This window comes from Centropristis striata, chromosome 9 (assembly GCF_030273125.1).
Source record: "Centropristis striata isolate RG_2023a ecotype Rhode Island chromosome 9, C.striata_1.0, whole genome shotgun sequence".
NCBI classification, from domain to species: domain Eukaryota; kingdom Metazoa; phylum Chordata; class Actinopteri; order Perciformes; family Serranidae; genus Centropristis; species Centropristis striata.
The window spans coordinates 27259266-27283368 of record NC_081525.1 but is presented as its reverse complement, the minus strand read 5'-3'; the positions used below and the strand labels follow the sequence as shown (position 1 = coordinate 27283368).

Genomic DNA, 24103 nt, shown 5'->3' with positions numbered 1-24103 from the left:
AGAGATAACAGAAACATCTTATGTGCAATATTTTATTCATTGTTGTTGTAAAAGTTGTGCATGCACTTGCAATATTACTATTACTATTTATGGTGAATTGAGTTAGATCATTGACAGTAATGGTTTCACCTACTGCTTGTATTTGTGTAACAGCTCCCTAATAATGCTGGCTTTGTGGCAACTGGTTAAACAATGACTTATGACCTTGTTAACATTTTTAAAATGTCTTTAAAAAAAATCTGCAGCCGTAACAGGCATGGAGAGCTCCTTTTTATAGGACTTGTACAATATAAGTTATCTTTATATTATTACTATCAAAACAGAATCATACCATGTTAGTAAAAAAATACTTTCCCTTTACTGTCAATTTAAGAGGACACTTAATTAAGGCAACATAATGCCAACACAGGACCTTGAACATGAAACAGGCATTAAATGACCTGTCACATATGCATTATCACTGGGTGAAGTGCAGGTGTGCATTGCTAAAATAATGGAACATACCAGAATGAATGTCCTGATGAAAGAGCCTTTCAACATTACAGGAATTCTAAAACCAAGAATTCAATTAGAGCGTATATCGTCCTTGGCGATATAATAAAGGGTGCCATTGTTCAATCACATTTAAGGGAATTTTTCAAAATATTATTTTCTTTTAACCAAACGTAGCACCCAAAGTGGAGCAGACTTTAAGAGACAAAATTTTAGGAAATAGCCCTTTATTATTCTGCCCCATTTTATTGAGAATTGTGGGTTGTGGGCAGTTGATTTTAGGGGGAGATAGCAGGTCAACAATAAATGCAGTATAGAAGTTGTGTACATCATCTGAAAGCTGTGAACCTGAAGGTGAGTTTAAGATGCAGCTTGGCACTGTGTGTCAAGTTGTACTGGCCATAAATCAAATAAAGCTATGAAGGTGTATAATGGTTCTGAACATTAATGTACAGTTTTCTGAAGTCCATTCCAGGCTCAACTATGTCTCATAAGTTTTTGGTTGGATACTATTTCTTGCACACAGTTGGTACTAAAGTAAGCAACTGGCCATCAGTTTTTCTGTGTGCTAAATTCGGCGAGTTATTTCAACCCCTTCCTGACATGATATCATGACCTGGTTGGTACCAATGGAATCCTCAGATCATCTCGTTTCATGTGACATCTTCTCTATGTCTAGCCTTAAACACCAAGGGGTTTAAAGAGTTGAAAAAAACAAGGAAAATAGATAGTGATGAAAGGCTTACAGCTACTGGAGAGAAAAAGCAGCTGTCATTAGTGCTATTTGGTCAGTGTCAATGGTACAATGTCCAAGACCTAAACTCTGACTGGTGATTTAGTATTTGAAGCATCTGCTGGTTCTTCTTCTTCTTTTTCATCTGTATCTTCTTTACGCAGCTTCCTCAAGAGCACAAACTGTGCTTTATCTGGTGCCCTCTGCAAAACAGACCAAGATTCTGGTTTAAAAACAACAGTAACACATGTCCTGGTGCATACAGTCTGAAAAACGTGTAGATTTTAAAGTGACTCTAGTAGCTGTGGCCCTGTAGAGCTGTTAGATGCAATGCTACATACACTGCAAAAAAAGAAAAGTTGGGTGAACTCAAAATTTCAAGGCAACAAACTTCGATAAAATTTTAAGTTGGACAATTTTGTTTTTGAGTTTGCTCAACTCTGAATTCAGATTTTTGTCAACTCAACTGTAAGTTGTACTAACTTATAATTTTACATTTTAAGTTATAATAACTTTTAATCCTTACTTCTGCTAAGTTCTGCAATGTGCTGAATTGGCACGATTGTAACACTGCTATGAAATGTCAGCTGATGTTGCGACCACAATTTTGAGTTAGCATTGATACGCTAATGGCTACTCTTGTAGCTGTAACAAGCAGCTCCGCTAGCATCAGTTAGCCACTAGCATAATTTAGCCACTAGCATCAGTTAGCCGCTAGCTTTCGCTAATGACCGAATTTCGCAACAAAGAAATAAGAGTTAGCAGAACTACAGTCCCTTGTTGTGAACCCCAACTTAAAGATATAAGTAACAACAACTCACCAACTTGTTTTTGAGCAGACAACTGGCTTCCTTTGTTGTGCTAACTTACATTATTGCCCTAAATGTCAATCATTTATATTTCTAAGTTTTACCAACTTAAATCACTGTTTTAGGCCAAAAAATACAAGTTGGCTTTTTTGAGGTGTACAGATCTTATCCTAGCCCTACCAGACTGCACAGTAAAACTGCTTCAGATGATCCAGAATGCAGCGGCGTGCCTCGTCTACAATCAGCCAAAAAGGTCACATGTCACACCGCTGCTCATCGAGCTCCACTGGCTACCTGTTGCAGCCCGCATCAAATTCAAATCTCTAATGCTCACCTACAAAGTTGTCTCCAGTACTGCACCCAGCTACTTGAACGCCCTGATACAGGCATACGTACCTCACAACTCTTGGCGTTTCTTCTTCCCCGTTGGTGGAACGCACTACCAAGGTTATAATTAACGAAAACTAACGAAATAACGAAAACTAGAATTGAAAAAACATTTTTGTTAACTGAAATAAAAATAAAAACAAGATAAAAAAAAAAAAGATAACTAACTTAAACTGTATTTTGTGGTTACAAAACTAACTAAAACTAACTAAGATTATGGTGAAAATGTCCTTCGTTTTCGTCTTTGTCAACTTTTTTCATATCTAAACCTTTTGGTTGATATGAACTCTATTTCATCTATCTGGTTTTATGACTTAATAACCTTATTGGGGCTGAGATCGATAAGACAAAGGAAATTAAGGCCACATTTGTTGTGACTTTTTTGACTTCTCGCACCCAATACCATTACAAAAAAACTAAAACTAATAAAAACTAAACTAAAACTAAGCACTTTCCAAAAAATAAAAACTAAGTAAAACTAGCAAACTCACTCTAAAAACGAATTAAAACTAACTGAATTTGAAAACAAAAATTGACAACGAAATTAAAACTAAAACTATTGAAAAATCCAAAACTATTATAACCTTGCACATTACCAGTTCTTACCAGAGCAGGGGCGTCCCTGTCTTTCTTTAAAAACCTCCTGAAGACCCAGCTCTTCAGAGAGCATCTTCTCTCCTAGCACCACACCACAACTCTACTCCTTAAAGAATCGTCATTAGCACTTATTGCTGCACTAACAGCTCTTATTGCACTATGCCTTGATTGTTTCTGTAAGTCGCTTTGGATAAAAGCATCTGCTAAATGACTAAATGTAAATGTAACATTATGTTTTTATACCATTAGTTTTCTTGCAACTTTGACCTGCATAAGTGAGTTTGATCTTTTGTTAAAGTAATAATTTATTCATTCATTTCTTTACCTGCTTATTGCTGTTTAGACTCATAGGCGGCTGCTCTGTATCCCAGCAGGCATTGTGCAGAAGACAGGGGAACATTCTGGACATTGTTCCAGCCTAAAACAGAAACAGTAAGCAACACATTTAAATATGCTTTATCAGTCCACATCTATTAACAACAATAAAGTTGTTCTTAGAGTCTGTGCTGGGATTCGTTTTGTTTTACAATTTAGAAAGTGGATATATAATTTTTGTGAAAGTGAAAGTGAAAAGTGAAAAGAATGCGCAATGTGAACCCAAAAGGTCACAGTCCACAAGAAGAAGCAGACAAAGATAATAAATGGATCATCTCCTGTATTCGTTGAAGCAAAACAAAAAGGATTTCCCTACAAAAACAATGTGATGCAAAAAATTATTCTTGATCCATTAGAAGTGTGGGGTGGGTGTCTGTCCCAAGGTTATTATAGTTAACGAAGACTAACGAAATAACGAAAACTAGAATTGAAAAAACATTTTCGTTAACTGAAATAAAAATAAAAACAAGTTTAAAAAAAAAAACGATAACTTACTAACTAATTTTGCGGTTACAGAACTAAAACTAACTAAAGTTGAAGTGAAAATGTGCTTAGTTTTCGTCTTTGTCAACTTTTTTCAGAGGTAAACCTTTTTAGTTGATATGAAATCTATTTCATCTATCTGGTTTTATGACTTAATACACTTATTGGGGCTGAGATGGATCAGACAAAGGAAATAAAGGCAACATTTATTGTGACCTTATTGAACCTCACACTCAACAAATACCCCATTACAAAAAAACTAAAACTAACACCAAAACTAATAAAAACTAAACTAAAACTAAGCAATTTCCAAAAAATAAAAACTAATTAAAACTAACTGAATTTCAAAACAAAAACTGACAATGAAATTAAAACTAAAACTAATGAAAAATCCAAAACTATTATAACCTTGTCTGTCCTCTACATCTACTATTTTCCCCTTTTCTTTTTTACTTTATGTTTCTGGTTGTCAGTCTGGTTGCACACCCTGCAGCCACAGCCTGCAGGGTGTGAGGGCTGGATGCAATAAAAATATAGCAACCAGGTTCTAAGCATGCATCCAAGAGGAAGCTACGAAATGTCAAAAGAAAACCTCCACCAATATAGCAAAGTAAAACGCCAAGCTCAGTCCAAAACAAGAGTGAGTTAGCTTTCACCCGCTGGCGAGCACTGAAGGAGGGGAGGTACTTCTGGTGTTGTTGATCCGAGGAGGAGGGGACAACTTAGAACAACTCATAGGTACACAGTTGCCTTTAAGATGTCTGGTTAATCCTGTTCTACATCCTTGTACATTCTATAGGGTGAATTAAAACAAATAAAAGGCCTAAAGTTTTAACCTCGTGATACAGTACTCACTCTGCGCTCTGATGGAACCTCCACTTGCTTTTTGTTCAGATCCCACCATAATAAACCCTCTTTAATCTGACTCCTCTTTGTTGCTCCTGTTTGTAATGTGAAACGACAGTAAAAACACTCATGAGTTCACTCATATCTCTGACACAGCATCATAAAAAAAGGGTAACACTTTATATCAGTGAACACATATTCAACATTAATTAGTTGCTTATTAGGATGCAAAAAAGGAACATATTGGCTCTTAATGGATCTTAATATGCTTTACTTTGTATGGACTTTCTAATCTCTACATAGCGGAGAACGAAACCATGGAAACGGCAAATAGCCACCTTCTCCAGACCTTTGACGTGACTGGTGGCTCCTTTTGGATGATGAGGATTGGTAGATTTTAATATCAATAATTACTCTACAAAGTGGGTCACTTTGCACCAATGTTAATCTACTAGTGAGCCACTTTGTAGAGTAATGATTGACATTACAATCTACCAATCCTCATCCAATCATCCAAAAGGAGCCACCAGTCACGCCAAAGGTCTGGAGAAGGTGGCTATCTGCCGTTTCCATGGTTTCCTTCACCGCTATGTAGTAAGTAAAGCATATTAAGATCGTAACTCACAAACAACAACTCCCTTACTTACTACTAATAAGCAATAATTCTGATGTTATTGAGGGAAAACTCTTAGTTAATGGCTTAATGGTTGTATAATAAGGCCATACAGAAAAAGGCATTAATAACTACTTAATAATGACTAATTAAGAGCCAATATGTTACTTATTTGCATTCTAATAAGCAACTAATTAATGTTGAAACGTGTTCCTTAACATGAAGTGTTACCAAAAATTGATTGCACAGCTGATTGTGTTTGATGACTGTAGGTCATAGTAAATCTAAAATTCTCAGAGGAGCAGTTCTGAATAATGTGTTATGGTGTGTCAGCAGTTTCGTCTTCATCTTCTTACCTGTTGCATAACTCACTATCATCCCAACTAGCACCACAGAACTGGTAGCCATTGCACCGAAGTAGAGGTAGGACATGGAGTAGAAGTTAAGCAAACCCCTGGTTTCAGAAAAGAAGTTCAAGAAAAGATTTTCAGTTGTATTTCTGTAACATGCATCTATTTCTATGACACTTCAACCACATCAAATGCCACATTCATTCAGGTTATTCATACTTTTTATTGTATTCATTTAGCACAAATAAATGTAGGGATGTACTATATATATATATATATATATATATATATATATATATATATATATATATATATATGTATATATATATATATATATAATTATTATTATTATTAGTTATTTTTTTTGCCAATATCGATAACAGTGATGATATCCTGCTAACAACAATAAGTAACCTATAATTTAAAATTATTTAATTTTAAATAGCACTTTATAACCTGTACTTTATGCACATATGAGGGGAAAAAAAATATTATGATTTTATATTCCATTGCTCTTATAGTTTCCTTACAAAAAATGTTCTCGTAGACATTTCAGCGTTAACTCAATACGTGTTTATTGGCAGAATGTATCAGAGTGTGCAGATACTGCATGTTTGTTAAGTCAGTAAAAGCAATTATAGGAATAATATACATTTTCCCATTAACGGCTAATCATTTATCAACTCATTCATATTTATTCCTAAATTGTGCAACCCCTCCATTAATTGCGAAAATTGCTCTGTCTTTAAGCAGAGAAAACCACACGAGGGAAGAAGCAGGTGCATAGGGCTGTTTCCACTAACGGACAATACCCCGAATGAGGCAGGTCTCACTTGCCGAAACACCCCTAATTTGAATACGAGCAGTCCGGAGGATAGATCACGAATCGGGATGTGACGTATTACTCTACACCACAATAACACACTCCATTTGTAAAAGCTGGCGAAGCAGTGTTCCGAATTTAGCGACTTTGTTGCTATATTTAGCGACTTTTCAGACCCCTTTAGACTATTTTTTTAAGAAAGCGACTGGAGACAAATCCAGCTACTCCTTCTTACTCTTCTTAACGAGCCACTAACCAAGCCAGAGGCTTGTTAAGAAGAGCCGCCATTAGCGCCAGTTAGCTACAGTTTGCTCTGTAGCAGTACAGTGTGTATGTGCTGCTGCTACAGGAGGTGTTCACTAAACGATCTCTGTTCGTTTACAACAAGCACCAGACACTCTGTGCACAGTGTATCAGCGGAGACTCTGTGCATAATTAGCCATGCTGCTTTCAGCTGCTGACGTTGTGCACAGTTAGCGACGGCGAAAACCATATGTCACCTCCAGAGTCTCTAAATCCCTCTGGGGGCTAACTTGTAGTGGAGACATGCAGAGTGAGCAGACTTTTGAGAGGGTGTGGCCTGAGTCTTTCCTAGTGGACACTTTTCCCTCCTAGTGGAAACACGGCTTATGAGTGCAGGTGTTGCTGAACTCACTGACCCCTGGTCGTCGGGGTGAAGCGGGGTGGAGATGGAGTGCTGGTCCTGGTGTGGGCTGCTGTTCAGGGTAATGTTGCTGGATCCACACTCGCCTGAGTAGCTGGGCAGGGTACCCATTGTCTCCTCACTGGGCGGGTAAAGAGTTGAACCAACAGCCAACCACAGAGAGACACAGAAGCCCACTAAGATCCCTGAGAACGCCCCCTGAAAGACCAAGTGGGACTTTTAACAGAAGGTGTGGCAAACAGGATGCCACCAATCAGTTGGTTCTAGTTCTTTAACTCATTACTATTCTGCCCTATTTTATTGGGGGAATTGGGGGTGGTGTGCAGTGGGTTTCAGGGGGGGATAGCAGGTCAGCCATCAATGTACGTGGTTTACATCATCTGAAAGGTGGGGATCTGAAGATTAGTTATAATGAGATGCAGCTCAGAAATGTGTAAAGTTGTTCTGGTCATAAGTCTCTAATAATAATGGCTTAATTAATCATCCAAGTAAACATATTAAGGTGTATAATGGTTCAGAACAATAATGTATGGTTTTCTGAAGTCTATCTCCATGCTCAACTATGTCCCATAAAACCCCTCTGATATTTTACATTGCCAGAAATACACATTTACCACAGAAAGAAACTTTCTGTAGAAATTTGAACTTTCTTAAAGTCCATGAAATGATCATAGACTACGAAAGTTTCTATGAGAAAAAAAATCAAAACAAAGCTTCAAATTGTGATATTTCTGACATAATCATATTATTCTACATTTCTCATTTAAAACTCTGCCAAAAATAAATGGTTGAAATAACTAGATCCTGTTAAAAACATACAATTTTTCGCTCCTCACTGACATTGTGGAGCCATGATTGGTTCTGCTGAGACCAACAGTCACGTAACTAATATTAACTGAATATCTGTTTACACAGAGCAGAGAGGAGAGGACAGGAGAGATTGTAAAAATGAAAATATATATGTATAGGATGTGTGGGGACACATTTTTTTCCCAATATACATGACGCTAGTGGACTCTTAGAAAAGTGATTGTAAGACAATCATGACACTCACCAGCCTGTTTGTTGCTGGGACAAACATCCCCAAAATGAAGACTCCCAGTAATGGACCGCTGACCACACCCATGACTGTGAATGATCCCTGAAAAGACAAAGGCACACCACTGACATTTTATCACAGAGTGCAAAGTAAGTCTTTGTATTGCAGGTAAGTTCACAACCATAAATGGATTAAATACTATTTTATATAGTAATATTTTGGCATATACCTGAAGAACTCCCCAGTCCAGGAAGGAGGAGAGAGCAGCTACAGTCATGCAACCTATTCCATACAAGAGTGCTGAGAGAAGAGAATGAATACAATTCCCAAAAGTTACAAAATATAAGAGCAGGAAGTGGTATTATTATAAAATATGAGTTGTAAAATATGATCATCCTTATATCACCATTGTCTGTTAGTTTTAAAAGAAACGTTGAGAATGCATAGGAGTAAAACACCTCAATTAAGTGGATATTTTCTGTGAGAATCCACCTACACAGTCCTTTGGAAACGAGTATCAATTTCTTCTGGGTCATGTGGAGCAGATGGGGTCGCAACAGATCCTCCATGGTTACTGCGGCCATTGCATTGATACTTGTTGAGGCCGTGCTGTGAGAAGAAATGTGGTCACCAGAATAGCAGAACGCTCAAATTTGTTTCTTTTAAAGTGATAGTTTGGAATTTTTTCACAATACACAATACAACACTGTAAAACGTTTAGTTTAGAGAACCAAAGATAAAATACCTGAGTGTCCCACTGTATGCACAGGCAAGGAAAAGACCTGGAAATCCAGGGTGATGTTTGAATATGTCCAACACAAAGTACGGCATATACTACATCACAGGAGAGAGAGAAACAGTGGAAAAAGTTAATATATGTTCTCGAAAAATAAAATATATAATACATTTTTTATAAAATAAATAAACAATTATATTTGCACTTAGTCTTGAGCCACCAACCATAAAAAGGTAACTCCAAAATGTATCCTGTTTACAATCTATTAAATACACTTCAGCTTCCAGTGCTGTTTGACCTTTATCAGCACCGCCGCTAAAGTAGACATCCGAGGTGTAAAGTAGCACATAATGTAGCTCAGTCAAACTTCATAACTACACAGCATTATGCTCTGTTTGTGGCTCATGACGAGAGTCTTGAGTACCAGATCAGGGGCAGAAATCCTCCCAGACTTCAGCGGATCACAGTTGATGTAATAAGCAAACATGACGATGCCGCAGAATCCTGCACTGCTCACAATGAGGCACAGACCCACTTGGTTCACAAACAGAGCCCTGCAGTCAAACACAAACATCATTATAAGATTAAGATTAAGATTAAGATTAAGATTCAGTTTTGCACAGTCACACTGAAACAGCAAGCAGTGAATTTGTCCTTTGCATTTAACCCATCCTTTACACACTGGGCAGCGCATTTCTGTGCCCAGCAGTGGGGGGTGGGGGGCTGAAATATGTGCCACCAGAAACTGAATTTGAATTATTTATATTTGAATTTAAATTTCTTAACTTGAATAATTGCATTAAAAAACTGAATTTGAATCACATAATTTGAATTCACATTGTTCAATTTGAATCATTGCACTGACAAACTGAATCTGGATTGTAATTTGAAATTTAATTCATTAGTTTGGAAGTGAACATTCAGTTCGCAAAATTCAATTTAAATTTTCTGCGACGAACATCCGGTAGTTGAGGCAGAGCAATTGAGTGCAGATACACAGAGCGCTTCTTCGGCCAATCAGCACCTCCGTTTTCTTTTGTAACATTTGTTGCCACCCGGTATCTGTGCTCGATTGCTCTGCCTCAACTACCTGGATGTTCGTTGCAGAAGATTGAAATTGAATTTTGCGAACTGAATTTGGATTGTGAGAACTGAATGTTCAGTTCCACACTAATAAATTAAATTTCAAATTACAATTCAGATTCAGTTTTTCAATGCAATGATTCAAATTGGACATTCCTTAAAGAATCCTCACTAGCACTTATTGCTGCACTAACGGCTCTTATTGCACTATACTACACTGCACTATGCTAAATGACCAAATGTAAATGCATGTAAATGTAAATGAACAACACAAATTCAAATTATGTGATTCTAATTCATATTCTGTTGGCAGATATTTCAGCCCATAGCCTAGTTCAAGGGCACTCCAGTCAGTCCTGGAATTCAAACTGGCAATCCTCCAGTTACAAGCCCGAATCGTAACCTCTAGGCCTATGGACTGCCCGTATAGTGACCCAGGTTTGTTGTTGGACTTCACATTTCGGATATTTACTCACTTACAACTTTATACCTTGCCACTGATTACATTTATCTGATGACGATCCTGTTATTATACAATCTATCATTTCAAGCACTTTAGTAAAACCTGGAGGGCTATCTTGTCTTTTGAATGTCATTGTATCAATGAATTCAGTAATTAGATGCTTATTGATGCTTTGCATGCAAATTAGTGGTTTAACTGTCCACATAAAATGTTGCCAACTTTAACCCTCTGAACCACAACATCCTGCTGTGATTGAAACATGTTTTCTTTAAGAGATCGCCAGAAATACACGTTTATCACAGAAAGAAACATTACTGTAGAAATTTGAACTTTCTTGAAGTCCATGAAAAGATCATAGGCTACGAAAGTTTCTATTACAAAAAAATCAAAACACAAATTGTGATATTTCTGTCATAATCACTTTATTCTACATTTCTCATTTAAAACACTGCCAAAAATAAATGTTTGAAATAACTAGATCCTGTTGAAAACATGAAATTTTCCGCTCCTCAGTGACATTGTGAAGCCATGATTGGTTCTGCTGAGACGAACAGTCACGTGACTAATATTCACTGAATATCTGTTTACACAGAGCAGAGAGGAGAGGACAGGAGAGGAGAGATTGTAAAAATAGTTCAATATGTATAGCATATGTTGGGACTCAATTTTTTCCCAATATACTGTACATGACACAAGTGGGCTCCTGGAAAAGTGTTGTATATATATTAATCCCATTTTCACAATTTCTTTTTTTTTTTTTTAAGATTTTTTTTTTTGGCATTTTACTGCTTTATTAGATAGTGACAGATAGAAAGGGGGAGACAGAGGGGAAGACATGCAGCAAAGGGACCTCAGGCCAGATTCGAACCCGGGTCCGCTGCAGCAAGGACACAGCCTTAATGGTACGCGCGCTACCAGTGTGAGCCACCGGGACGCCCGGCCTTTTCACAATTTCTAAAAAATATTTTTTAATTCAACTTGCATTATTTATTATTGTATGATTTATGTCAATACAACGGTCTTATTCTGCAAAAACGACATTTGTGAGTTGTTCTGACTTCTACCCATGATTGTGCTGGTTCCATAGGGGTACAGGACTTACAAGGCCACTGTGAGTAAAATGGTTTTCAGGGGGTTAACAGGAGGTCATTTATGAATAATGAAAAATCTTACAGAAAACATCAACCTGACCATTTCAGAAAAGATGATAAAAACTAAATATTAAATGGCTGATGACTATATGGCAGAGCAGCGATATGCTGTGATATTGAAGGTATTGAGTACACAGCCAGTTTTTATTTCACATTCAGGAAATGTGAAACTATAATGGTGACCTAAAACTAACAACATGCTGATATGTGGATGCCTGTGTAAATATAGAAACTCTGCTATGGAACATTGACTAGGAAAGCTCCACCTTCAATTTAATGACACAGGATATAAAATAAATATTGGTGGTGTCTAAATGCCCGATACTGTCATAGTTCAGCTCTGTCTCCCAGTAATTTTCCACTGAGCCTGCCTCCTCCTCACTCCACCTGTCAGCCACTCCCTCCTCATCAGCCAGACTCTCTTCACCTGTTCACCCAGCTGCCTCTGATCACTAATCAAGCCACTATAAAGACTCCTGCCTCACACACACTCACTGCCAGATTGTTCTCAGCTCTTCAATTACAGACTTTCCAGCGCTTTTCCTCGGACTGATTTCCTGTTGCCAACCCTGCCTGCCTCTGACCTACCCGTCTTGCCTGACCACCGGTGAACTCACCAGCCTTCTGTCCCTGACCTGGAGTTTCCCTGCCAGTCGAACCAGCTTTGCTGCCAGAGACTTTGTTGTGACATTCAAGCTGTTCAAAGTGCATATTGCTTGCATTGGTCTGTACCTGCCAATGTTGACATTAAAAGCAATAACCAAGTGTTCCTGGTATCCTGTGTGCTGCAATTGGGTCCATACACAACCTGTTACAGATACCATCTACTGAAGAAGTGTTAATCAAAGACTACGTGCTAGAATAGGAAACCTAAACTGTTTACACAATGTCCCATTATCATTTTTAGTTTTAGAATATGTTAATGTGACATCAAGTAAATTAGTGTCTTGGTGCAGCAGGTATTTCACTTGTCACTACACCAGGCCTTAAAACTTCTCTCAAAACTTGAAGCTGACTTGTACAGATGTTACACTGTTTTTATACAATCTCTAAAATCACCCTAAATTCATTTTCCAAAAGCTTTCACTGCTGTTCTGATACAGTAAATCTTTATGTGAATAACAAACCGGTCTGCACTCACAACTGGGCGTCTCTTTCTGTTCTGCAGGAGATGTAGCGCTGGACTTGGGCTTGGTTTACTCCGTACATGGACAGCCAAACCAATGCCCCTCCGACAGTCAGGCTCCAGAAGGTATATCGCTGCCGCGGGTCAACGCTAAAACTGGTAGAAAATATTAAACAAATCAGTTTATTTCCATTATAACATCTGTAGTTTAAGTATATTTTGACACAAAAAGTTCAGGATTATTTTCAGGATCGCATGAATCCAAAGATTTTCATTGAACAGAGACTGGGGTCAAAGTTCCTCCTGATATATATAATACATATTGCATTTTGCTCAGTTGACTTCAAGTAAGTAAAGTGTGGTGACAACTGAACAAACACTGTCCACAAAAGAGAACTGTGGTTTGAAAGTTCAAGAAAAAAGTGTTGTTACTCATTCAAATTAAGGCGTGATCCATTTCTGGCGATCTCCAGCACCGTGGCAGGACCACCAACCAGAACTGTGCCGTGAATATAAATAGCCACAAAGCCGGCCAACATGACAATAATCTGGAAGACGTCAGTGTAGATCACAGCTTTCATGCCACCCTGTCACAGATAGAAGAGACAGACAGGAAAACACACCACAGCATCTGAGACTTTTACAAAAAATTAATAAGCAGTGACATATATGGTCAACTTATGTTGTTCAACCACTTTCAGTGTCTACAAAGAAGTATGGAAGTTGAGAACTTGAATAAAAGCAGTTCACACTGCCGTACTGTTCTGGAAAATTTCAAAAACTTTCCGACGTAGATGTGCTTGAAGGGGATTTCTGGAGTCCATCAAGATCACTTCAACTATACTTTCTAAGAATTACAAATGAGAAATGTCAATAAAAGGAACTTTTATTTTCATTCATTCATTTGGTTTTTAATTATAATTCTCTTTTACTCATTTATGGATTGATATTTATCAGTATTATCAATAAACAATACACTAATATAATATGACACCCACTGCCTAAACCTGAACTGAAATAACATCTTTCTTTTCTATTTTTGTTCTGTTTTTCTGTCTCTGTATTTGTTAATGCATATTATGTAAAGCTGTGGAAACTGTGGTAATATTTTTGACACAACCATATATAAATGTATGTGTGTGAGTGTAGATGTTTGTTGGAGTTGTGTTGTGCTGTATCATTGTACTTTGTTTTAAACATTACAATAAATGCTGTTAAAAAAAGAAGAGTGCATCATTTAGAAACTGTAACTTAAACTTATCATTTAAACGTATTTGTAAAAACTACAATATCTTAAAATAAGTATCTAACAACAACTTCCTTTATTTGAGTGAAGTAACAAGGTATATTCTTGTGAATCATGTAAATCATATACTATGTGAATAACTTCTATTAATGTGATGGGATTGGATTAGAGAACTGCAGCTAAATTGTGATCAGTTACATATCAGAGTTGCAGAAAACACTCTGAAAAGTCACCTGCTGCTGTGCTTTAAGAGGATTTCTGGAGGCCTGGGATAATACAATAATAAATGGCTGCTACTTGCTATGCAAAGATTAGAATATATTTGGAAGTCTAAAACATCTAACTACTAGGGGTGTGACGATACTCTCAGCTCTCGAGACGAGACACAATATTGGGTTCACGAGAACGAGACAAGATTTTAAGAAAACTACAATGACAAAATATATGATTGGACCAACAGACTTTTATTTAACCGAGTTGCCCATTTTGAAATGTTTTATAACTCTTTACATGCATGATGTAAGCATGAGCTTTTGATAAACTTCTTCTTCCACAAATTGAAACTAAAACTAAAATTTATAAAAGTTAAAATAAGATAAATAAAAAAAAACCCAGAGGGATTAATGAGACTCCGGAGGTGACGAATGGTTTTCAATCGTCGCGTAATCGCTTAGCGACAGTTTCGACTGTGATCACACACAGGAGACTCAACTGTGGCCGCCGTCGCTAACTGCACAACATCAGCAGCTGATCAAAACAAAGCAGCATGGCTAATTATCATAAACATAGCCATCTTGAATTAACCGGCATCACTAACTGTGCACAGTGTCCGGTGCTTGTTGTAAACAAACAGAGATCGCTAAGTGAACACCTCCTGCAGCAGCAGCACATACACACTGTACTGCTACAGAGCTAACTATTAGCCTATTAGCAGGACTGTGCCGATTCGATTCGTTCTTACCCTTCTTAATGAGCCGCCGGCCCCTGCGACATTCTGGCTGCTTACTGCTTCCCCTCCTTCTCCTCCTCTTCTTCTTTTCATTTTACTGCCCCACAGGTCACAAATAGAAGTTTGGATAACTCACAAATCTCGCAAGACTGATTTTTAGCGCAACGAGAAATATCGTCAAGGTCTCGTCACACCCCTACTAAATACCAGAAAATAAAACTCTAAATAATCAACAAAAAAACTTACTGAGGTTCTGTTTTGAGTCAACAATAATTTAGCAAATGTAAAATCGGGATTTTAAATGAGCCAGAGTAAAACTTAAAATGATAAATAAAATGATGTATGTCACTTGATGCTGAGTGATATAATAAGGTCAGAATCACAAAAAAAATGGTCTAAGTCTTTAAGGGTAAACTACTTTGGATGAAAAATACTGAAGTCTTACTCCCAATCAATCAACAAAACAACAAACTGATGGGGACACATTCTGCTAGATCTTCATTGACTAGGATGACAAAATCACTGCAAATGTGTTGCATGTTTTCTAAGCTTGGAACTTCATGAACTCCTCCGCTTTTCTGAATTCAGGTTTAAGTCTCTACAGAAACCAGTCCAGTCTGTTTAAGGCAAACGCTCCCAACTGCCATATAGTTTGATGAGGTGGAGAAAAACATATTTCCTTACCAGTGTGGTGTACAGGGTGCAAATGATCCCAGTAGAAAACAGAGACACCCAAATATTGAGTCCAGTAGCTGGAATTAAAAATACATGTGTAGTCAGACTATCACAGGGCAGACGGATAGAGACAGAAAAACATTCATGCAGTCATTAACTCGGGCAATTTAGAGTCACCAATTAAACCTAAGCTGCCTTTATTTGGACTGGGGGTAGGGAACCGGAGAGAACCCACACTGATCCAGGGAGAACATGCAAACGCAAAAAAAGAAGCCAGATTCAAACTTTTGCTACCCTGTGCTGAAAGTGCTAACCACTACACCACCTGTGGCCCCAGTGATGATCACATATTTCAAAATATATGATATTGAAAGACCCAAATTGAAGTCTGGCAAGTATAAAACGTTATCCTCCCTGCAGCATTTGAATTGTCATATTTGCTCAGCATTTAAACTGGTACATGCAAATATATAGCTGCCAGTAATGTGGGCAATTAAAAAGGTGTGGGTGTTTTTTTTACATAACAACCCGTTCTCACTCCCAGGGGGGACAGGGATGATTAGGTGGAGATATTAAAGTGTACTTACCATCTGAAAGCTGGGGATTCATTTCAGATGTAACTTAGCAAGTTGTTATAATCATGAGCCTAGATTAAATATTGTTCAAGGTCCTATTCAAATTTAGAGTTCTTATTGTATGAGGACTAAAAACATCATGATAGAAGTGTATGATGATGATCATGTTCCATAAGTTAATGTAGCAATTTTTTGGGTTAATATCATGTGTTGCACTTCTTTAGTAGTAAATTATTGACTTTTACCACTAGAGCATTCATAAAACCCCCTCCATAATACCACATTAAAACACTAAAACCTTAATGTACACCACAGAAAAATCAATGCTGTGATTCGGTTTGATATTTTTATTATTTCTATAAGAAATCCTCTTGCTGTTGAAAAAACTAGGAAAGCCATTCATTGTCACACTGCGGTGAGGTGGTGTTTTATTTTGTGTTCTGGTCTTGTTATTTCCTGTTTTATTTTGAAATAGTAACTCTCCTCGTTTCAGGTCACTTGCCCTTCCAGTGTGTCATCTGTCTGATTGTCTCCTCTAATTACTGATTGTGTTCACCTGGTGCTTCCTTCCCTCCATGTGTTCCAATAGTCTGTGTTTTCCCTTGTCTTGGTCCAGTGTGTTTGACCCGTCACCATACCAATTGTAATTTATTAGTTAAGCGTAGTTCTCAGTTTCTTAGCTTCTTGAGTCAGCCGTTTTTTTCCCCCTCCTATTAGAGCTATTTTGTGTTCTTCATTATTTTCCCCCCTTTAGTCCTTATCCAGGTTTTCATTGTGTTCTTGTAGAATCTCTTATTTTTCCTATCAGGTTTTGTACCTCCCTTTTGGAGCGCTTTTTGTTTGTAGGAGTTTTTTATTTGAATGTTTTCCCCTTGAGAGTTCCCCCCTTATCTTAGATTAGGATTATGTATTTAGTTTATTAGTGTAGATAGCCTTCAGTGTTTTCCCTCCTTTGGAGCGACTTTTCTTTGTTAGATTTCTACTCAGGAGTCAGGAGTTTCATAGCCCCTTTTCTTTCACTCTGTGAGGTTTTCCTTGCTGCTCTTTGAATAAAGATATTTTAAGTTCACCTTCTCTGCATCTAAGTCCTGACTTGAGCCTGGTCTGACATCCATCCTATGAATACTCTAGGTCTCTTGTTTGTGTTTGTAAAGTTTCATGAGGCTGTGATTATCCTAGAGGTCACAACAGGTCAATTTATACAGTGGCTACTTTAGGGAACTAACATCATCAAACATGGAGAAAATTGGGCTCATTGAGTACACAAGGGTCTAAACTTTCCAGTCATGCCCGATTTATGCATTTCCAACACAGTTACGGTACCCCAGATATAAATATGTAATAATAGGTTACATTTGTAAAAATCTGTAATTTTTAGAATAGGTGAAACATTGTACCGCATCAAAAATACTTCATGTTTTTGCACAGAACTAAAGGGCATTACCATAAAGTGGGCATGAAAAAAATGTCAATAATGCCAGACAGTACTGTCGACAGGTGCTCCTGCAGGTCTCAGAGGGTTCATTTATACAGACAGATTGGCAGTGGGGGATCTCTCCTACCTTGGTTAAGGATCAGAGCAGGTGCATAGATGACAATCCCTGTATAAAGCAGCTGGGGAAAAGGGAACATACGTTAAATTAAGTTCACAACTGAAGTTAAATGAATCTGGCAGACTGAGTCTGAGCAAACATTTGAATGAAAATTGTGTCGTCCTCTTTGAAAATACTGTCTTCAGAGAACAACAGTGGTGTGTGTCTTACCGTTGCTACCAGAAACTGGACACTCCCCAACAGCTGCATCCCTCTGCCAAATCTCATCTTCAGATACTGTGACAGACAGACAGCTGGAGTTACAACACGGTAGAGTATCTTTGCACACATCCTTCTTCACCTCTTATATTCATCCCACACATCAGACCCACAGGTGCATTTTATTATTGTGACAGAAAGAATTCTGACCCTCATTAAACTCTTCTTTTTTACATTGTTGTCCTTAGAAGAACATTTTTATATGGTTTGCTTAAAAAACACTACCATACACTGTAAAAAAGGTGTGTCTAAAAACAAGATAAAAACACTAAATCTGAGGGAAATGATCTTGCTGCATGGACAGATCATTTCACTTGACAAGATTTCTTAAATTAAGATTAGCAAGCAAGCAGCGATGAGCTGGCCCGAGCAGAGTGCACTGACAATTATTTGTTTCTTACAAAGATAAAAAAAGATTTAGATTTAGATGTTAGATAGTTTATCTTGTTTTTAGACTTAATTTCTTTTTTAAGTGTTCAACATGCTTATTTCTAGATTTAATAATCTTAATTTAAGAAATCTTGTCAAGTGAAATTATTTTTAATTACATTTGCAAGCAGGTTATATGAAACTGAAATACATATTTTCCCCCCAGTGTGCATTATGCTCTTGTTCCACTCCACAACAATAACATGACAAGCTCATTACGACCTGATTGGTGCTGGTGATGCCCAGTCGAAAGAAAACTGGCAGGAAGAGGTAAGCTGTCAGCAGGGAGTTGATGCTCTGTCCGAGGCACATGTAGAGGAATTTAAAGCCATAGCGAAAAGCCTCTGCGGGAACACCTAGAACCTGGACTGCTGACATAAAACTGGCACAGAGCGACAGCCCAACAGGCACGGCCGGCATGCTCCGACCCCCTGTGAAGAAATCATCAGCTGTGGCTTCTCCTGACCTCCCCTTCAGGGCCTGGTAGAGTCCGATGGCCATGGAGACGGACAACATGGCAGCAAAGACTGCGTAGTCTGCCAGGACGAAACTTGCAGACTGCTCTTCCATTATGTCACTTTGATGCTCTCCACCTAGTAAATTTATGGATGTGGATGTTTGGTCTGATCTGTAAGAGTGTCATTAGAGTTAGTAAGTGACCATACAACGACTAATGGAGACACAAAGCATGTACATAATCTATGAAGTACTTCATGATAGTTTGTGGCAAAAAGCAAAAACAGGGATGTAATCATTTCTGACATTTCTGGCCCCTTTAACCCTTAATGGGGCACTCATTGAAATACTTGCAAATTCCAAATTTCAACCCTGGAGAATATTGGAGGATATTACATACAGCCAGAATGTGTGAAAAAAAAAACATACGGACCCGGGGGAGGAGGCTAATATTTTGAGAAAAAAGTTTACAAGATTAAAGTGGCAAATCTACAAGAAATGTGCAGATTTATGAAATTTGAAGTGGCGAATCTACGGGAAAAAAATGTGCAGATTTATGAGATTTAAAGTGGTGAATCTGCAAGAAAAAAGTTGCTCTTTTCCCCACTTTTTTTCTTGTAAATTTGCGACTTATTTTGTGCAGATTTGCCACTTCAAATGTCTTAAATCGGCGACTTTTTTCGGGTTTGTACTTTTATTTAAATTCTAAATTTTGCTGATTAGCTGGAAGAAATCCATGTGGTTCTATAACCTCACAGAGAGACATGGGGACCCTATTTTGATATCCACTGAAGTTACCAAATATAGTTCTTCGCCTGATAAAGGGTTAAAGTTTTATGGTAAATGGACCTGCACCTATATAGCGCTTTTCTAGTCGCTTTACACCACTTAAAGCTTTTTACACTACAGACTGCGCTCATTCACCTGTTCACACACACATTCATACTGGTGGCAGAGACTACCCTAAACGGTGCCACCTGCCACCATTGGGAATTCATTCACACACCGATGAACGCAGCATCGGGAGCAATTTGGGGTTCAGTATCTTGCTCAAGGTAGGCTGCCATGGTCAGGGATCGAACCACCAACCCTCCAATCAGAAGACGACCCACTCTACCAACTGAGCCACAGCCGCCCACTTTTACTTTAAAAGGGACAGTTCACCCCACAATGAAAAATTACTCAACTTGTTTTTGTGTCCTGTTTTGTTTTGGGATAAGTGTTTCTAAAGCCAAGCCCTGTTCTTTCTTTTTCAGACTGGTCTCCCCTCAAAAATGCCAATATAGGTCTGTAACACCCACAAATGTAATACATTTCCACAAACGTAATAGCCGCTGCCTACTACAAATGTAACATGCAATTTCCCACAAATGTGATAAATATTACTTTTGCAGGGACTTATTATGTTTGTGGGGAAGTGAAATTCTTCAACTTTCAATATTGTAATAACTTCCCACAAATGTAATAACATAAGCATCAATATGTAGAGATAGGTCGTTAGTACAGGCAGCAACATACGACTCATATTTACGTTTTAGACTGTCCTCTGTTGGAATCTTGCTGATGTAGCAGCAGTGACTGAAGGCGATGCAGACTTTAAATGGAAGATGTCACAAAACGGCAGACTTTCACCCAGGAGAAAGAGGTTCCTGTCCTGTGTAAACAACAAAAGTAAGCAACTTTTAATGTAATTTATGTTTTTTTACATACCGTTACCGTGGCTAACGTCACCCTCGTAAGTACTTCACTTCCGCAATTTTCGTACATTTATTCACTGTTTAAACTGTAACTAAAGTCATATGTGTCGTTATGGGTGGTACTGACAAACGGTCTTTTCTGTCGTTTAGGTTGGAGATCTTCTTACACTGCAAAAACTGAAATCTAAGTAAGATTAATTATCTTAGATCAAGGGGATATATGCCTTTTTTTTGTCTGATAGGATAGTTCTTCTTAGTCAGCAGTTTTTATTTTAGACTGTTTCACTTATATATTCCACGGCTTTTGCCTTATTTCAAGAATTTCAAGAAAAATATTCTACATACAGATAAAAATTTTCATAGCTATATCAAGAAAAGTTCACTAGTTTTTAGTATGACTTTGCTGGTTTCAATAAATATAATGCCTATGCATATCAATATGTCAAGATGATGGCTCTAGCATTTACTGATTATTAATTCAAGAATATGTTTCAACATATTGAGAACATAGGTCATGTGTATTTCATTAGAATCAAGAAAAACTTGTTATTAGTTAGAATACACTAATTCTAAGGTATTTGTGGGTTCATTGAGATTAGATATTTTTACTTGTTCTGGAAAGTGTTGACAAGCCAAATTTTCTTGTTCCATTGGCAGATAATTTTGCTATATTTTTAAGCAAAATACACCTATTTTTTTGTACTTTTTCCCCTTGTTTTTAAGAGCTGACTTTTTGCAGTGTATTTTTTTTAACTAACCTTAACTAAAAGTGTTTAAAACAACAAAACATGTTGCGGTTGTCACGTGTCACAATGAGAATGGGTTGGAGGTGGTGCAGAAATGATGATGATTTGCAGTTCATGATTCAAATTCTACACATATTTTGTTAGGCTAATTTTCAGAGAAACCAGTCCAAGTGCCATATTGTTTCATGGTGTTGAAGAGAAGGCAGACGTCTCTAACATCACAGTGTGAATAAGAAGATATAAATGCTTTATGAAGTTAGTCCATCAAGATCACTTCAACTATACTTTCTAAGAATTAGAAATGAGAAATGTTTTAAAGAAAAGGAACTTTTATTTTCATTCAGTCATTTGGTTTTTAATTATTATTATCGTTCTCTTTTAATCATTTATGGATGGATATGTATCAGTATTAATTAATGCTGAATACTGATACTTATGCTACAGTATCACGTTTTCCACATGTAAAACTTGTACTCTTGGTACATGGACTACCAATAAAAAATACACTAATATAATATGACTCCCACTACCTAAACCTGAACTGACATAATGTCTTTCTTTTCTATTTTTGTTCTGTTTTTCTGTCTCTGTATTTGTTAATGCATATTATGTAAAGCTGTGGAAACTGTGGTAATATTTTTGACACAACCATATATAAATGTATCTGTGTGTGGGTGTAGATGTTTGTTGGAGTTGTGTTGTGCTGTATCATTGTACTTTGTTTTAAACATCACAATAAATGCTGTTAAAAAAGAAGAAAGTGCATCATTTAGAAACTGTAACTTAAATTTATCATTTAAACTTATTTGTAAAAACTACAATATCTTAAAAAAAATATGGAACAACAATATCCTTTATTTGAGTAAAGTAATAAGGTACATTGTTGTGAATCATGTAAATCATATACTATGTTAATAACTTCTACTAATGTGATGGGATTGGATTAGATAACTGCAGCTAAATTGTGATCAGAAAAGTCACCTGCTGCTCAAGATACATCAGCATTTTCTTTGTAATCTAAAAGTAAAATTAAAATGTGAAAAGGCTCACCACTGGTGCTCCATTCAGTCCTGCTGCTTCCCCTCAGAGAAGGAGGAATGTGACAAACACTCTTCACTCCTCAGCAGCTGTTTCGCCTTCAAACACCTTCTTAAATACAACGCGTGTGCATGAGGCGTGTGCACCGTAATGGTGTCGTTGTACGTCCGCCACCCCCATCCCTCCCAACCATGTAAAAGCCGCTCAGGTGTGTTAAAAAGGAGAGGGTCAGGGAGGTCGAGCACTCGGATGTCTGCAGCGTGTGACTGAAGGACGATGGTCTAATGACCTATGTTTAGGAATGCAGGACCTCCTGGAGAACGAAAATGCCCTGCTCTTTGAAGCACATGATCCGTGTGTGTGTGTGTGTGTGTGTGTGTGTGTATGTGTGTGTGAGTGTGTGCTTATGATAACATGTTTGCTTTTGTGTATGCTCTGAGAAAAAAATGGAGAGATAGAGAAGCGGAGGTTGGCAAACATGAGACTGACTATCATTATTACTGATTATTCAGTAATAATGATACTGTGTGTAAAAATATTACTACCTTCAATTGTTAAACTCATCTTAAAACCTATTTTTATTGCATGGCTTTCAACCACGCATGAGACTCTGCTCTTGTTTTAGTGTTTTTATGGTTTATTTTTATTTATTGTTTTTTAAAAAGCAATGCAACTATTTATTTAAGTGTTTATTTCCTGTTTTATTTATTTTATTGTTCTTGTTTGCTTGTTTATGTACAGCACTTTGTTGCGGCTGTTGTTGTTTTTAAAGTGCTTTACAAATAAAGTTGAGTTAAAGGTAGTAGTATTAAAAGGGCAACTTTAAATGCAATGAGACAGACACACTTAACTTAAATATATTTTATTTGCCATCTTAGAAAACTAAGAAAATATTCAAAAAATTCATATGTATTGAGCTGGAATGAGAAATATATTAAATAAGCTTAAAAGGCTGATTGATTGATTGATTGATTGATTGATTGATTGATTGATTGATTGATTGATTGATTGATTGATTGATTGGTTGATTTAGGTTGATTTTTATTCATTTTTAATAATTTTCTGTTGAACACAAACAGTTAAGACATATTTAACAACAGAAGATAAACAAAAAGAAAGTCAGTTTAAAATAAAGTTTAAAAAGCACTTGAACATGATACAATTTTTTAAAATTAAGCGAAAGTGGTCAGACATAGGTTGACACACATTTAGTCAAAACACACTCATCACATGAAAAGAAAATATTTTAAAAATAAAGAAATGGCGATATCTCAGATTTGATCTTACAAAACAAGAAACCTTTCTGTTGTCGACTTTGCTGATTTTCTCTTATCTTATCCATTATCTTATCTTTTGTCTGCTTCTTGTCCCCTTGACCCTGTTGGGATCTTGCCACATGTGGACTTTAGTTTAAACCCACAAATCAAAGTGAATGTCTAGAATGTCATGACCTGCTTTACAGCAGAGCTGTTGGCATTTATTTACCTGGTTGCCAATGGCTTGTAAAACTGCAGTGCTACAGACTCAGAATGGGTTTGGAAACTGGAATTACGACTGAATTATGATGAATATTAATAAACATATCTAACCACGTGGCTGAACACCTGACTGTGATGCACATTATGCTGCACATAGGGTTAAAAGATGTAGCAAAACAACAATCTGAGGTGCTGAAACTGGACTTCACTGGTCTGCTAAACACAGTCAGCTC

At 37.2% G+C, this 24103-nt stretch overlaps 1 protein-coding gene across 2 annotated transcripts; it reads right to left on the bottom strand.

Moving 5' to 3' along the window:
- Window positions 1–712: 712 nt before the first annotated feature.
- On the bottom strand, window positions 713–22625 carry slc5a5 (solute carrier family 5 member 5). 2 transcript variants are annotated; one of them, XM_059341672.1, is made up of 18 exons: window positions 22405–22625; window positions 20443–20565; window positions 18678–19083; window positions 17979–18044; window positions 17778–17829; window positions 15650–15717; window positions 13203–13357; window positions 12786–12926; window positions 9372–9501; window positions 8957–9045; window positions 8708–8820; window positions 8441–8511; window positions 8227–8313; window positions 7168–7370; window positions 5692–5789; window positions 4732–4817; window positions 3344–3436; window positions 713–1428 (listed from the first exon to the last, which is right to left on the bottom strand). In XM_059341672.1, the coding sequence occupies exons 3-18, from the start codon at window positions 19023–19025 to the stop codon at window positions 1309–1311; spliced, it is 1920 nt and encodes a 639-aa protein (XP_059197655.1). In that variant the 5' UTR covers window positions 19026–19083; window positions 20443–20565; window positions 22405–22625; the 3' UTR covers window positions 713–1308. The 2 variants fall into 2 exon arrangements, with proteins under 2 accessions (XP_059197655.1, XP_059197656.1); XM_059341673.1 differs by lacking the exon at window positions 20443–20565 and having other exon boundaries at window positions 22405–22465.
- Window positions 22626–24103: the final 1478 nt, after the last annotated feature.

Excerpts from the sequence above, each read along its gene's own strand:
- slc5a5 (XM_059341672.1), bottom strand. The coding sequence starts at position 19,025 with ATGGAAGAGCAGTCTGCAAGTTTCGTCCTGGCAGACTACGCAGTCTTT. Across the intron at positions 8,821-8,956 it reads GCATACAGTGGGACACTCAG|CACGGCCTCAACAAGTATCA; the intron begins GTATTTTATCTT and ends TTCTTCTCACAG. Across the intron at positions 4,818-5,691 it reads GATAGTGAGTTATGCAACAG|GAGCAACAAAGAGGAGTCAG; the intron begins GTAAGAAGATGA and ends CATTACAAACAG.